The sequence below is a fragment of the Protopterus annectens genome, chromosome 7.part0 (assembly GCF_019279795.1).
Source record: "Protopterus annectens isolate FY-2018-M chromosome 7.part0, PAN1.0, whole genome shotgun sequence".
NCBI classification, from domain to species: domain Eukaryota; kingdom Metazoa; phylum Chordata; order Ceratodontiformes; family Protopteridae; genus Protopterus; species Protopterus annectens.
Window position 1 is genome coordinate 824,842,778 of NC_056739.1, and position 17,987 is coordinate 824,860,764.

Sequence of the window (17,987 nt, forward strand, 5' to 3'; positions counted from 1 at the left end):
CCCCATCTGTCAGCCAGTGTTTGTCTTCTGGGTTGTTCCTGCAACTCCATTTATGAAGTATTGTGGACAATGCAGAAGTGCCATAGACCCAGTAAATGAAGAGATGTGCTGGTGGCAAGTGCAAGGAAGAATGAATGAATAAATAAATAATTTGAATACATCTTTTAGCTATTAGGCATGAGCTCACTGTGGTACACCCGTCATCCTGGCAGTCCTGCATTCCCCTTGCAAGCAGTCAGCTCCCATTAAGTAACCCCATAGCTCACCCCTCAAACTCTCCCCTTAAAGAAGTGAACGAGCCACACATATACACTTGTGTCCCTTATCAGTGGCTCTTCCCAGGCCTGAGTCAGTACCCACCACAGCCCACCCATAATCTGGGCTCCACCCCTCAATGCCACAGAGCCAGGTGACACAGCTTCTAATGGTAGGTGCCTCAATGTAGCAGGTGTATATTTAAATTATACCACACAATGCATCTAATCTTAGATCCTAAGTTTGGGTACAACTTTGGGATGAACTGCAGCCATCTTGGATTAATTACACTGCAACTGACATTGGAAACTTTCTGCTTTCACCCAGCACACACATACACACTCGCACACACACGCACACACACACACACACACACACACACACACACACACACACACACACACACACACACACACAAGCACACACACACACACACACACACACACACACACACACACACACACACACACACACACACACACACACACACACACACACACACACACACACACACACACACACACACACACACACACACAAGAAAATTTGGTATTTTGCATATTGGCAGGTATATTTTTATGAACAAAATTTTTTCCTCCCTCTTCTATTTTTATACAGAACAATTACTACCAGGGTTAGCAGTGTCAGTGGTGCAACAGGTACAGAAGGTTGTGGGTTCTATTCCCAAACCAAGTAGATGAATTGTTGGCAGTTCAGCATAAAGGGGGTGTTGCATGTGTGTCATCCTTTGGATGAGATATTAAACTAAGGTCTCATCTGCTTGAGTTGGTGACAGCTCAGCTGGATACAAAAGATCCCATGATACCTGGAAAGAGTAGAAGAAATTCTCTGATACCCTGGCCATATTTCACATGGTATTATAAAGTACTACCACAGGTCTCTCCTGAAAAGATACCACTAGCTTAGTGGGACTAACCTGGCCAGCAAAGGATAGACAGATAAATAAATAAGTAATCATTGCAGCTAGTGTTGCCCACCTGCTTTTCTTGTTCTGAGATCTGTTGTGTCATATATTCATGTAGAGAACTTTATGGATGAAAGGTGCCAAAGAATGATATCTGAGCTTTCACTGAAACAAATAAAAGACTTGTTCAAAATGTAACTTAGCATTACAGCTGAACACATGAAACTGCTTGGGATCAGAAGTAGTGTCTATCACCTAAGTGAGAGATTGCTTAAAATGTATAAAGGCTGTTACAAACATTACCTTTTTGTACTCTAACATCTATACTGTCAGTAGGTTTCTGTCCATGGACACTAGAAGTATATGTCTGTGGGGATGGGGGCTCAGATGTTGTAATTGCACAATAATTAGCTAAGTAATGATACTGCATAGTACCCAATATGACTGTTGAATACAAATGATGAAAAACACTTCCATGCAAATTGTGTACATATGTAGACCTGCTGTACAAAAGAATGCAGAGAACAGATCACTGAAAAATTGTGACAAAACAAATTAGGTCTGAGTATGACAAGAAATACAAAATGATTCTCACGTAGTGCCACAGGGAGTCTTTAGGATAACAAATTCAAGTACCGGTTGTTAAAGCACATCAGCATAACTTCAAAATAGAAGACAACTGTCTTGGTAAAGTGTTCTGATGAAGTCCCAATGTGTTTAGAGATAAAAACACTTAACCATTTTATTTTGTGCTGTGATTCAAGTTTTTATTTAATATACTGATGTTTCTGAAACTTTACCGACACTGATGTCTTCTCGTTTGGAGTTATGCTTATGTGCTTTAACAACTGGTTCATAGGTGTGTACTAGGTTAATGGCCCTGGGGCCTTTACAAGCATAGCTCATAGAAGTGCCCTGGCATTGTGCCGCCCGTCGTTAGTCCCCAGTACCTCTATCAAGGAGAGCCACTGGAGTGACCCCCGGGGTGAACTTTCTATTTCCCATCCACTCATCAAGATTTCTCTTGAAGAGGGCCAGTGCGGTGCTCTGCTTGACATGTATGAGAAGTCTATTCTAGAGCATCTGCAGTCTCTGGGTTATGAACCTGTCCCTCCAGCATGTTCTGTTGATTGTGGTAATGAGGTTGAGGTCTCTGGAGTGTGTGGTGCAGAGGGATTGGGATTTCTTTAGATGTAGCATTTCTAACAGAGCTGGGTCAGACATGGCTTTGTCAGTCAAGCAGAGATCGCCTCTTAGTAAAGCATAAGAGACAGAGAATAACTGTCCATGTAGGATATGTATTTAAGTCCTAGGATCCTCTTTGTGAGGTACTTTTTTGGCCTCTCCAGCTGTTTCAGGTAAATGCCAAATGGGGCATTATACTTGATGATTGGTCTAATGAGGGAAGAGTAGAGGGAGACAATGACCTCTTTCTTCCTGGATGCAAAACCCTTAGTAATGAGGTGTGCCACATAGAAGGACTTTCTGACCACAGTGACAATGTGGTGGTCGAAGGAGAGGTTGCTGTCAACCTGTGTCCCCAGATCTCTTATAACGCCTTCAGTGTTCAGTGAGCTCCCATCGATACGGTAATTAGTGGGAAATGAGTTTTTCCTAAAGGGGATGAGGATGCATGTTTTGGCATCGAGCTTAAGGCCATGGTTTCAACACCAGTCATTCATCTTAGTGAGGCCTTTCTGTATCACTTGGGGAGTAATAATGGCTCCCAGCTTACAGTTATCTGTGAATTTGGTCAGCCAGAGTCCCTCCATGTTGGCCTGGATTTCTGAGAAGTAGAGACCAAACAGGAGAGGACCCAGGACTGATCCCTGTGGGACTCCACTCCTGACTGGTTGGAAGTCTGACTTGGAGTCCTCTACTTTCACACTGTGGGTTTTATCTGTGAGCCAATTTGCAACCCACCTAACGATATAGGGGTTGATGCCTAGTTTGGTGAGTTTATCAATAATTCCCGAGTGAGGAATGGTATCAAAGGCCTTGGCCAGATTGAGGTAGGCTGTATGAACTGCCTTACCTTCATCAACTGCTCTAGTGACTGAGTCAAAGAAGTCAACCAGGTTGAGCAGGCATGATCTACCTTTCACAAAACCAAATTGCGTGGGATGTAGAGTTTGGAGATTCCCTATATCCTTGTTAATTAGGTCCATGATGATGCACTTCATAGCCTTACATATCAGACTCGTCAGGCTAATGGGGCGATAATTTCCAGGGTCTGTAGTCACTCCTCCTTTATGAAGGGGGATGATTGTAGCAGTGCACCATTCCATAGGGACAAAGCCTGAGGTGAGGCTGTGAGTGAACAGAGGACACTAATGTGGTGCCTGTTCATTTTGTAATTCATGTAGAACACAACCAGTGATGTTGTCGGGTCCCATGGAAGACCTGCTTTAACTTATGCTGCAATAATGCAGGTTTCCTGGGATTCTTCCGGTATTGAGATTCGTCCTTTGGGGGGGGGGGTAAAGTTGGCACTGAATCTGTGAAAAAGTGTGACCCATTCCCATACTGGATGTCGAACTCAGGCCACCTGGGTGAAAACCAGGAATCCTAACCCCTAGAACATATGGGACAGCCCATATGGTACTTGAACTAAAGACTCCCGTGGCACTATGTGAGCCTCCTTTTGTAGTTGCCTGGTGTTATTTTTTGGCTGCACAGATACACTGTTGATACTGTTTTCTTGGTTCCTATGACAAGAAATACACAAAGAGGCTAAAGCTGCAGTGACGAGACCATAAATCTTTTGCTTTGCCATGTATACTGCAATCTGACAAAATAATACAGTAATGATGAAAAAAACAAATAAATGAAGGCATTTAGTATGGCTACGCAAGAGAGCTTACCTTCCCTTTGTTGCTGAGGCATTATAGGTGGTTGCTGTGGGAATGCTTGACTTATCGGTGCGTATGCTGCTGGATATGCTGCTATAAAATTCAAAGAAAGCAACAAAACATCAAGAGCTCATATCTTGATAGTTACATTGTTTAAAAAATCTGATCACTATCAATAAATATATTGTATCTAGACTGGCAAAAAGCCAAGGAAAACCTCATTTGCTTTAACACTAGGAAAAGCTACTTCAATAATCACAAAAACATGGAAGTCAGTGGAGCTGACGGATGAAGGATGGTGATGGTGATGAGAATGAGGCACGTTCATTTAGCTCTAATACTTAAACCTTCTAAACCTGCTACACATCACAGGGAGGTGGACATTTTGTTCTACCTAATGACTTCCTGCCACAGCTGACTGTGTAACTGCAATGCTGCTGGAATAACGTATGGAGATGGTAAATGATGCAGAAACAATACAAGACAGATCCTTTAAGAGGCAGTAAATTGCTACGGTGTGAGTGAGGCTAGATTACATCAAATCCTGAGCTGTAACCAGTGGCTGCAAAACGGGTGAAAGTCTCAGTTAAGGCTTTAAAATTTTGTACTTATGTGGCCTTTGCAAAGGATAGAAGTATGATTCTAGGTCATGGGTCCAAATACTTCAATGGCAAACTATTTTACAAAAGGGAAGGTAATGGTATGGAGTATTTTCACAGTGCAAAAATCAAGACAGTTATCAAGGGAAATGCATGAGTAATTTACTTGAAGGAGAGCAGAACTGAGGTATAAACTAAAAATTTCAAGAGCAGTAAAGGTAGAATGCATATGGGATAACATTATAAAAAGTGACAAATACTAATATATGTAGCCTGGCAGAAGGAAGTAAAAAGACTGACAATCAAAATAACAAAAATAAATTCATGCTCAAGTTTCATTGTTTGGATTAAAGTATTGCCTTTGTGGAACTTGCGACAATGTGTTAGTACAGAAAAGTGTGACCAGGAGAACAGCTCACTAAGGTATATGACTAATTAAAGGCTAGGATGTATAGATAAAAGGACTTAAGAAATAAAAAAATGAGGGAGAGGCTGTAGATAGCTTTTTAGAAAGAATAGAACCCTGTACCAGAATATTCCCGAATAAGCAAACAGTGAATGATGGAGAAAATTTCAAAAATGATGCAGCATACTCTCCAAAAGCCTTGAGAAGGTGAAATGAAAACTGGAGAAAACTTAATGTAGCCAAATCCAATAGCAGGCGCATCTTTAATGATTACTAGGGAGCACAGATCAGGTCTGGAATCCGGTTTGGATGGAACAGTGTTTGATCAATGGAAAAGAGAATATATATATATCACAGTAGAATACTATAATAAGTGAAGCAATTAAGTCAGACTGAAAAATAATGAGAATTGTAGACATTAAGAAACCTGACAGTAGAAAAATGTAACCTAAGGTGGTAGTAATAACTGGACAATACCCATAAGCATATAAAAACAAGTCTATACATAAACACACACACACACACACACACACATATATATATATATATATATATATATATATAGTGAGAGAGAGAGACAGATATATAGATACATATATACATATATGTGTAAGTGTGTGTGTGTGTGTGTGTGTGTGTGTGTGTGTGTGTGTGTGTGTGTGGTGTTTGGGGGAGTTACATTAATTTTGTTGTGTGTGCAGCATCTTGTAAGCTCTATGCAAAAGGTCCTTTATTTGTAAGCTGATGTATTCACTAACTTTTACTAAATTCCACTATTGTTAAGCTGTTTGTAGGATCTGTTTGTAGTTTAAGTTATTTTATTGGTATTCACTGCCAGTGCAATTTTTAATTTGTTGTCAGTGGTGATTCACTGTGTGGGCTTTTCTCTTTTTCTTTATGGCAGTGCAATAATGGTGTTAGTATGTGCAAATTAAGGGGGTGGGGGTGAAGCCCCCATACAGACACTTTTTTCTGTTGCATTTGTTCTTCTATAGTTGTGCATGAATGTTGAGTGTATATATTAAAGGTAAAATCACTGCCCAAACAGTTTGTGCATTGCTGTCAGCAGTGATTCACACTCCGTGGTCTCTTTTCTTTGTCCTGTGGTTGTACAGTTATGGTATTTGTGTATTTAAGTAAGGACGGATATTTCTGATTAGGTGTAACTTTGTATTTCTTTCTTTGTGAGGAGGAAGACTCTGTATTAGTCATTGAATCTGTGATGGTAGTGGGTAGTCATGGACAATTTCCTTGTTGATGGTTGCTTCATTTATTCTATAAATATATATATATATATATATATAAATATATATATATATATATATATATATATATATATATATATATATACATATTTCTGTGAAAAATATTTCATCAAAATTATTCTCAATGAGGCTACATACAATTGCAGACATCTCTGCACCCCCCTCATATGTGTGCGTTTGTGTCTGTGTGGATACTCTCCACTACCCATATTTTAATATACCTACTCTGAGTTGTACAACAACAGAGAAAATGGAAAGTGGTTTCAGTGAAACATTTTAGCTGAAATACCATTCAGTGAAACTGCTGTTAATAGAGTAACATGTTCCCTTAGTACATGATTACAATGTGTAACATGCATACACCATGCAGTGTGCACCACCATTGCTATGCTGGCAAGCAGGCATTCACACACTGATGTTAAGAAGCATAACAGAACTGCACTGTTGTAACTACCTATTCCTCCAATCCACTGTTCACATATCATTTGTGTTTCACATTTCATGATTAGCATTATAAAAGTATAGTTTTGGCCTTGTTAGGGGTACATATGGTGTTGTACTGCTGTCACCACAGCCTTGTGACTCCAGATGTTAACCTAACCTAATTTAGATGCACTATGTGTATATGTGTGTATGTGTCTGTGTGTGTGTGTGCGTGTGTGTGTGTGTGTGTGTGTGTGTGTGTGTGTGTGTGTGTGTGTGTGTGCGTGCATGAGTGTGTGCATCTGTGTCTGTGTGCATGTGTGCATATATGTGTGTATTTATTTCTGTGTGTTTTTTGCTAACCCCTAACTTACACTTGGAGGAAGATGATGTTTAGTGGGATGAACATGGAGGCAGTCCTCCTCACTTCCATAAGGGACTTTCCTCCAAGCAGCCCCCCCCCCCCAAGGAAGTACAAGTCATATTTTCCCCAACTAAGCAACATTGGAGGAGGAAATCACACTGACTCATTTGCCTCCAACTTTGTGTAACCTCTCCCCAATCCTTAGGAGAGGAAAGCAGGCCGACACACCCTCTTCCATGGCTGGCTCGCTCCTCAAGTGCTGGGGCTGTTTATTGAACCCCAGTTGCCTGGGCTGCAGCAAGAGCCCCATCCCGACATATAGTAACATATTGTTTTTTGCAGCAGTAAATGCATTCTTCTATCTCTGAATTATCAGCTGGAATTTTCCCTTCATTTTACAGAGCACAAGTCTATATAGTATGGCCCGTGTTTCCAAATGTAACTCAAGAATTTTGCAAATCACTCAACTGTTCATTTATGTCTCTGATTCAAAAAATGTGCTATAGCATTGTCCTTCATAGTGAAAAATAAAATCCACCAAGAAACAGTACGGTTAGAGTTAAAAGCTTTATCTTTATTACCCTAGCACGAACTTTCTCAAACAGCTTCCTCAGGCTTAAAAAAACAATTGAATACACATCCCATTTAAGTACTAAATAAAATCATATGATGAATCAACAATTAGTTAACAATTAAGAAATGAAATCAACACTTCAACAACTTTAGTTTATCGTATTATGCAGTTCTTTTAAGCTAGGTTTAATAGTAAGTGTTCCATTTAAACCTGGAGCCATATGAGCTCTAAATCTTAAAATCTATTTAAGCTCTTACTTCTCAGTTATATTTATCAAGTCCCCATCCTCTTAACTGTTCATAAATCACTTTTAAAATCATAAATTTAAATTGCTGCACATCACTAGTTTTGCAGATATGCTTATAGAGTGCATTAGTTTGTATTTTTCTAAATATTTCAGATATAGGATCACCTATTCATTATTTTAATTTGTGATTTGTTTTACCTATGTGATATGCTTCGCATACAACACATTTTGCCATATAAATTAGATTTCTAGTCTTACAGGTACCATAATCATTTAAGGTAAACATATTGCCAAACACTGGATATATATCAGAACAATAAATTCACTTAACATTTAAACATTTAAAGGTGCCCTTCTTACTACTTCTTGGTACATTAACCAACTTGGGCTGTGCTTTATAACAAAATGCATCTTTTAAGTTAAGTCTCTTTCATATCCAAAAGATGGTTCCCTATCTAATATACTATTCAGTTCTTGTACAAAATATACCAAAGGCCAGTATTTCTTAATAATATTTTGAACAGCTCTAGTATTCCTATTGTAAGTGAGCCTTCATCTGCACGTATTAGATATCAAGACAGTATTAGTGACAGCCTATTAAACAAAATTGTCCGAGCTTCACTATCTCATTTATTATTTATATCCTGCCTTATTGAAGTTCTACATCTTGTATCATAAACTCTTTGAGAAAATTCTTTTCCTGGTACATCCATTTGAGCATTCATATCAACATCTGAAGTTTTAAGTTTAGTAATACCCATTTGAATTTTTGCCACGTTATTAAATTTGAAAGGGGAAAAGGCCGCGGTGGTGCAGCGGTAGCGTTGTCACCTCACAGCAAGAGGTTCTCCCGTTCGATTCTCGGTTGGAGCGCCTTCTGTGTGGAGTCTGCATGTCCTCCCCGTGGTTGAGTGACATTCGAAAGACATGCGTGGATGGGGGTGCCTTCATTGAAGGTTGGACGTCAGGCTGGCAACTTGGCACCATAAAAATCTACTGCCAATCATTAGCGGACCGGAGTTCCACTGTGGCAACCCCTAACTGGGAAAAGCCGAAAGAAGAAGAAAAGATTAAATATAAAAGGAGGGTGCATACTTGTTCTATGCAAATAAGTGTTATGTTTAACTTCTTTCTTATATAAGGTAGTTTCTAACTTACCAAACACATTTTTACCCAATGTTATATCTATGAAATATATTTTGGTTTCATGTACTGTTCACTTAAAACATAAGAAGTCAGTTGTACTATGTAAACAGCATATACATTCATCCAACATTGCCAAAAGTTCCGCCGCATAATAAAAACATATCATTCCCAAATCTTTTATAAAAAAGGGGCATGAGCGTGAGATGCATTTCTGTTCTTAGAGAAGATACACTGCTTCTCCCGTAAACATAACAATATTTGCGTATGGGATTGCAAAGGACATGCCCATTGCAACCTCCTTATTCTGCTTATAATAATGATTGTAAAATATGAAAATGTTATTAGTTATTGTCATATCTAGAAGCTCACATATCATATTGGTTTGTTTCCACTGAGATGTATAATAGAAAGCAAATAAGTTCTAACACATTCAATCCCTTCATTATAGGGAATAGATGTAAAAAAAAAAAAAAAAAAAAAAACTGAAGTCCAGTATTACAAAATAACAATTAGTTAACTCCCAGTGAATAAAGTCGCACACTGAGTGGTACTTCAATCATGAACAGGAACATAGAAGCATACTAGTAAAGTGATCACGGGGACCAAAAGATGCCTAGCCATATATACCTTTCGCAGGCAAACTTAAAAGTTCTTACTACACATTTCAAGCACCTAACATGAAAGTGACTGTCATTAATGGGCCTAAAAATAATTTTTCTCATGTTTTTAACAAAATAAATATGAATAATTTAAAACTGAAGAATATCACAAAAGAGTGTATGGAGTGGTAATGGGTGGTGACTGTGATAAGCCTGCATGTCTATGATATTATGAGATGGCAGGGATCCTACCCTCAGATGATGGTGTAGAGCTTACAGGTGTGGTGTGCTGGCCAGTTTAGCATCTGTTCCTGCAGAGGCAGATGTTGCAATATGTGCTTCATGGAAAGTTGTAGTATGAGATATTCTTATGCAGAATTGTGGCTGTGTTACCTGCTATGTGGTTAAGGCACATGGCTGGCTGTCAGTACACTCTGATTGACTATGGGTATGTTTCATTCAGGGCAATTCTACTAGGAAGTAGGTCACAATGAAACTGTGTGACATTGTTTGTGATAGGTAGTTGAGTCCACAGTGGAGCTAGGTAAACATCATGCACAGTTACCAGAATTTCCGTGGCCATAAGTGGAAGTGACAATGAGGCCGGAAAAGTGTCACCCATGGCTGTGTGAGTGACCATGGCCAAGGGTTGAGGTAATGGTGCAGCCAGAAGAATGTCATCTATGCCTATGTTAGTGGCAATGACCAGTAGCTGGTGTGACCATGACACCAGCCATGTGCGCAATGTGGCTGTGCACATCTGCAGTGTGCAAGCATCCCTTACCTCAGCTGAATCTGACATTTGTAAGCAGCTCTAGGGACCTATTATTGGCTGCTAAGTGGTCTACCATTTCTATCAGTGACAAAGTATTCACAGAGGTCATGGACATCTTCACACATGCTGCAAAGTACACTGAGCACATCTGACATGGTCCAAGAAGGTTCTACATATACCTGAATCACAGCCCTACCCATTTGTGGGTTGATGCCTAGGGTAACACCATCATTATATAACTGTGTTTTGGGGTGGTGACTGGCATCAGTGTACCTCTCTATCTCATCTGTCCAATGATGTGTGTGTGGATCTTTGAGGTTTTGCATTCTTTAGTTGCTGGCAATGTTTCTGCTGCTTGTATACCATGTGTGTGATGTACACAGGGCATCTTTCACTAAACACTGGTGATGCAGATGCACCATAGTAAACCTCCACAATCTCCACAGCTATGGTGGTGGGGAGTGCTCCATTAAATGTCAATTCTGCTGAAAGGGCCGCCATGTCCTATGACAGTGGCATATACAGAATACCATCATACCTAGCCTCTACAGACATGCTGACTTCTGGCAGGTGTAGACCATAGTTTTGGATCCCATCCCAGTATATCCTACAAAAGCATATAGATAATGTAACCATGTATAAGCTGGTATATACCACAGATAGCTGCATGCCAGGAATATAATAGTTTATGCTCATAGACATAGCTATTGGTGCAGGATATGTCTGTTACTGTCCTGATGTCACAGGGTGACAGAAATGCATTATGCTATTTGTGAATATACTGTGCAGAGGTGCTTGTCAGTGCATACTTTCAATGGCATGTTACATATCACACATAATGCTTCCCCCAGAGACAAGTGGGCATTCATAACCTATGCTGCATGTGTTCAGAGTTGAATCTCTGATGTTTATGGGTGACAGCAAAGTGCATGGCAAAGTCTGTACACACCACATATATCAGCTACCAATATGTGACATGATTGGCATTTGCAACCACTCCCCTTGGGCATCCCCAACAGACTCCAGTTCCCACATGCAAGCCATCATTTAAAGTCAGTGTCCCATCACTTTCATATTTGAGTGTTATTAGAAACTGTTTCATCTCTGCGAGCAGATCAAGTCTTGAGCACCTGTGTCAGACCTCTCGGCAGCTGAGATCATGTTGGTCATCCTGCAATGCTCCTGCACATTCTGCACTTGTATCAACTAACAGTATTTACTTGCGATACCTGGTCTCTGAAGGCCTTGCCTCTCTTATCTGTTCACAGCATATGTCTGCCATGGATTTGTAGGGTCAGCAGCAGAATATCTGTGTTGTATCATGTGACTTTCTCAATGCACTGCAATTCCTTTAGTGCCATGACAGCTCCAGTGCATCTGTGTGGTGCCCATGTGGATCTCTGTGTGAATACAGGACTGTCTACATTGGACAACACTCACCACCCCCTTCCTCCATCACCACCTCATCTGTGAAAGGGACCTCCTTCTGTAATGAAATCCAGTGATGACATAACTGCTGTGACACTGTAACAAACTGTTGTGTGTGGTCATGTGGTTCGCAAACATTGCCCCTTGATGCCACGCCTACAGTACAGTCTTTGCCCAAAGAACTAAATGCCCAACTTCACTGTCCTGTGGGTATGAATTATGGCCGCCTTGTGCTTTCTCTGTATTTCCAAACCCTACATGTTTTTCAGCTGTCATGACTGTTTCCCATGGTTGGTCCATTCTTGAACAATGAGGCCTGGATGACTGTCACCACTCCCCCACTATTGAAAGAACAGCTGTTCTGCATATTCCCTGTCACCATGCTGTTTGCATGGGCAATACAAAATTTCCTGCCTGTTCCCTGTGTCTTAACTGTGCTGCCCACTCCCTCGCCAACACATTCTGGTATGTCCTTGCTGTGGCTATTGTAGTGTTAGCTAACAGCTATCAGTATTGTGTGACATCTGTGTGTGTCAGCCATACATCCTGGAGTTGTCACTGCAATGTGGTGCACATTACCACTACTTTTGTATGCTGTTGATTTCCCTATATTTTGTTTTTTTTTTTGCACTATCCATTTTTTGAAATATTCTATTTATTTCAGTAGGAAGATCTCTGGCAACAACTCTGCTTATTGTTCTGTTAAGGGTGTCAGTTATTCTAATGAGGTAATACAGTGTGATGTTTTCTGAACTGCACCAATAATGCAATGCATTATCAGATGTAGTTCACATTATAAGGCCTAGTCCATGTCATGCACTTACACTGTGGCCAGTTAAAGTGTGCCAGTCATCATAATCAGTCCACACTGCTATGCATTTGCAGTGGTTATTTTCCTGCCCAGCTGTCTCCCATGGTTGTGCTCAGGCATGTAAGTCACATAGGGTGTGCGCACCTGAAGGCATGATCTCTCACTTCTCACCCTTGCCCATGTCACTGATCATGTACATTAGTGTGCCATCCTTGGGCATCATTCTACTATGCTGTCTGTTGGTGCACTTCATGTGCAGTCCATGATGTGTCAGGCAATGTCCTGGCTACCATTTTCACTCCTGGACATCACCTAAGGAGTACATCTGGCCACTGCTGAACCTGAGTATTGAAGGTCTACAGCAAGGTGCAAAAGAGAGCTAAAATGTTTCTTCTCCTGCTGCAGATGTAGCACAGGTACTTTCTGCTTGGTAACAACTATGATGGTTTCCTGTATAAAGCGGAATCCTGGCACTTTCCTTCCAGGGAGAAGAGTGATACCACAGACATCACCCATCTCATGAGCAGTACTGATACAAATGCAGTGATCTGAGGAGGCACCACTCTGATGTTCAACACCAAAGGCAAGGAGTAGCTAGGGAAACACAATCAGACTACTATAGTTAGGTTTAATTTCTGCTGACTCGCATTACAGTCAGCCTCATTGTGCAGTTATAAGCTGTTCCTGATGTCCATACTTATTTATTAATGTGTTTTTGTGTTTTGCAGAGGAGGAGATTACACAGAATTAACTTGCCTAACAGAATGAAGCAGATCAGACTCTCCAGGTATCAGGGTAAACGTACCATATTCCATTAGCAGTAAATGTCTTCTTCACATACTATCAGAGCATGCTTTCCACTGATGTTTGAAAGCTAACCATCGTATACCGGTACACTGCTTGTAAGACTGCTATACAATCATAATTTCATTCATAACCATGCCACTGTTCTTATCTGTGCCAGTTATCCCTCCAGACACTGACATCTGCCCACCAGTTGTACTGACCCTGGATGTACCACTTAAGTAAAGTCATTGTTCTCCTTTGTAGTAGTTAAGCATCTTATTTTTCATTGCATCATGGGGATGTGCTTACTCCTGCATATGTGTTCATTGCCCTTGTTGGACTGGCATTTTGTAACACATTTGTAGCCATAATTCTACCCTTCACTGGGCTAGTTATTCCTAAAATAACATAGGCATTCTTCAGACATGGATATAAACATTACACTGCTGTTTTCTTTTTTCCTTCTCCCAGGGTCTGTCATAAAAAATGCACTACTTTGTAGTGACCATACTGGTTGTATCCAGCTGTCTTGTCTGGTCATCCTCTCTTTATTACTTGTTTGTTGTTGTTTTGTTTCTGTCCAATTCTGCTCACTGTTTTTGCAGCATGAGCCATGGAGCAGGACATCGTATAGCATCAGCCATCATGTCTTGCAATGGCCCACTGCAAAAACTGCTGGGTCCCCTGACTGCCTTCAGAGTAATGAAGGTCACCCTATGGGAGGAGACCTATAGGGTTCACTAGTTGGTTCTGGGACTGCTTCTCTGGTAGGTGGCATAGACTCATTATTAGGGAGTGCTGCAGAGGTGCTCTCCTGTGTTACCTGGTGGAAGGTGCTATAGCTGGACAAGACTAAAGGGGACCATTGGCCCAATATCCAGACTGGTAACCTGGATTACATTCTTATATAACTAGCAGAGTTACATAGCTACTGCCTGTCTATCAGGCCACCATTAACAGAGCCCACCCGTTATATCACTCGCCCTCCTCTATTTGCTGTCCAATCCTCCTTATTACCAGTTGTCCATCCTCTGTCTTTTTATGTCTGTTCTTCATGTTCCTCCATTTGAAAAACTTCACTATTAGTCTCTGTATGTCTTGCATGCTTGTGTCTGTCCTTGCTGACATCCCTATACACTTTTTCCTAACCACATCATCCTCTGCCCTTCTCTAAAAAAGAGGCACCTATCCCACAAAGAGAAATTGTCCTTCTTTCCTCTCACCATGCCACTTTTCCATTCCCACATCCTTTCTATGTACTGCTTGTCTGCTCTTCCCTCTTTCTGGCTGCTGTATCACCCCATATTCTTCCCATTTACAAAATAAACACAGGTGGTACTTTGTTGTAAGCCCTTGCATGGACTTTTGGCAATGCAAGTGTAGAATATATGTGGCACTTTTATGCATGTGTGGATGCTCATTACATTAGGTATGTCACATGCATGCTAATGGCCCTGGGTCTTGTGGTGCCCTCTCATAGCATGGCATACTCGCTTACACAGTAAATGCCATTTTTACAAGCACACAACTGCATTATGCAACACTGTACACAGAAGGTGGGCGTTAAGTCGGAGAATATAAATACTTAATTCCAATTAGGACTTGCCGTGCAACTTCAAACTTGCTATTTACCATAACATAGTTATGTTATCATTCTTTTGGAATGCTATGAATTTATTTAAAAATAAATATTAATTAACAAATGTGTATACATGAATAAGCTAATGTTCTGACCTATGCAGATGGTAAGGTCACTCTGCAGAAGCAATGTTATACTTCCATTGTAAATCTCTAGCTGAATCTTTAGCTGAATCAGTGCGGCATAGCTGAATCTTGTTGGATCAAAGTTCCATAGTGTACACTTACATGATTCCTAGCCTGTATTTCTGATTCTTTCCCTTAGCACCTGCTACCAATATAGATCCATGCACTATTTATTGATTATTTTATAACATCCCCATCGTCATTAACCACCTTTTCCCATTTCTACATGGATTAGGGGCATTGCGCCACGTCAACAGTCATATCAGCAGTTTTCCTATAATTACGAATTTTACACTTATAAATCTTAAATGTATAATTAACTCAAAGTAAAATGAGATTTGTCCATTGAAATTCTGTGTTTTTGGAATAACAGTTTTACCATGGTATGAATATATCCATAGGTACTATTTTGTTCCTAGCATATTCATGGACATGTGTATTAGCACACAGGCTCAGGTTACAAACATTTCAAGCTTCCACTGATTATCAAATTAAAGAACATTGGTCATTACTTACTAATCCACCTTCTGAAATTTTAAAGAGATTTAATATCTATGCAGGCAGTCCCGGGTAGAGGTGTAGAATATCATATGCGTTATTCTTATTCCATTGCCACTGACTATTGCATTGACACAAGATATGTGGTTACATTGACTGGTATGTGAAGGACTATCTTTGCCACACTGAGATAAACTTGTATTTATTATTCTTTCTAAAAATTGCTAAACTAAATGTGGTACACTGTTATAGAAACCAACAGACATATTTTTATGTTATCCGATATAACATGTAGGTTTCCACTGCAGCAGAAAAATACTATAGTCTAAGATTTAAAAAAACTGAAACAATCGCCAAATCAGATAAAGCCACAAAATAAAACACCAGCAGACACACCAGTGCCTCAAGAAAATATATAAATAATACTTCAACCCATCTCCACTACCTTTATACAGAGATGCATTCTCAAACTTAAACCTTGCACCCCCTCAGCTGACCAGCTTCCTTCTGAATTCCTTCAAAAAGCAGCCTCTGAAATAGCTTATCCCATATCAATTCTCATTAATAGGACCATAAATGAAGAAACCATCCCTGATGTATGGAAAATCTCTCACATCATACCATTACATAAAGGAGGAAACTCCTTTGAACATTCTAACTACAGGCCCATAGCCCTATTGTCCCCACTCGCAAAAATAATGGAAAAATGTGTCCACCATCAGTTAATGAATCACCTAATACAAAATAACATTCTGACAAACTGTCAACATGGCTTTAGGCCCTATCATAACACAACTACTGCTCTGCTCTCCTTTACAGATATTATTAACAATAATCGCAACAATAATATCCTGTCTTCTGCTCTCTTCATTGACCTGTCCAAAGCCTTTGACATGGTTAACCACTCTCTCCTATTAAAAATTCTCGAATCTCTTTCCTTAGGACCTGAGGCTATCCACTGGTTCAGTTCATATCTCACTAACAGGAAACAGGCTGTCCTCTGGGATAACAAACTCTCATCTCTTCTACCAATCTCACTTGGAGCCCCCCAAGGCTCTATTCTTGGACCACTTCTTTTTTCCCTCCTTATAAATGACTTACAATTAGCCATTCCACAGGCTACTTGCATTCAATATGCTGATGACTCCACACTTATTTGCTCTGCTAAATCCATTTCTGAACTTCAAACTAGCACTCAAGCTGTATTTTCTAAAGTCGAAACTTGGTTCCTAAAACGTTGTCTACTCCTAAACGCAAAAAAGACCACACTACTACTCTTTAAGCCTACTACCAGATCCCCTACATTTGACTTCTCCATTGTGTCGAATAATGGAACCATTATATCACCTGACTCTACTACCAAATTGCTAGGTGTCACGATTGATAACAATCCCTCCTTCGACTTTCATATCAATAATACCATTAAATCTGTAAACAGGAAACTTGGCTCTCTATATAGAATCAAAACTTTTTTAACCTTCCCAGCAAAAGTGAATCTTGCCCACTCACATCTTATTTCCACACTTCTCTATGCCTCACCTATCTACACTAATCTCAAGAAAAACAATCTCTCTAAACTGTCTACCACTTACAATAACATAGCTAGATTTGTTACTGGAAAACAATTTAGAACCCACCATTGTCAGAATCTGCAACAACTTAACTGGCTTGAACTGACAAACATGTTGCTTCTATCCCAACTTATGTTTGTCCAAAGAGCCTTTTACCAACCTCTTAATACACCTGCTCTTTCTAACCTCTTAAGCCCCTACTCAAACCTGAACTCACTCCGCTCTTCTAGCAAACTGCTAGTTACCCTAACCAAATCTAATAACCTTGCTGGTGATTCCCTTTTCTCAAATGCCATTGGGAAACACTGGAATAAACTTCCTCCCGAACTTACTTCAATTGCATCTACTGCTCTGTTTAAACAAAACTAAGAGTCCACCTTAAAAACCACTGGATATGTTCCTGCTCTAAGCCTGATTAAAATTTTCTTGGTTTTTCTCCTCCTCATGGCTATTTGTCTCTCTCTTTCTGGCAATACATATCTCTTCAAATCTGTACCTTCTTTCGAGTAATGTTCTCTTTTCCTTGGTTTCATGCTTTCTCTAATTGGTTCCAAAGATGAAATTATGTTGAACATGTTGTTTATACCTTTAAAATATAATTAATCATTCTTGTCTTGGAGTGAAAGACCTACCACTTTTTTAATCTGTTTGTTAATCTGTTATTATGTATTTTTTGTTATGTTGTATCCGTCCTGTCTA

At 40.0% G+C, this 17,987-nt stretch overlaps 1 protein-coding gene across 3 annotated transcripts in view; it reads right to left on the reverse strand.

Annotated features, from left to right (window-relative positions):
• Nucleotides 1-17,987, reverse strand: part of LOC122806720 (CUGBP Elav-like family member 4) — a 1,919,882-nt gene that overhangs the window by 111,177 nt on the left and 1,790,718 nt on the right. For 2 of the 3 annotated variants that reach the window (XM_044077372.1, XM_044077370.1), the window contains exon 10: nt 4,045-4,125. In XM_044077372.1, the coding sequence (XP_043933307.1) occupies nt 4,045-4,125 (81 nt within the window). The remainder of the gene's footprint in view (nt 1-4,044; nt 4,126-17,987) is intronic. The other variant, XM_044077371.1, reaches the window with a different exon arrangement.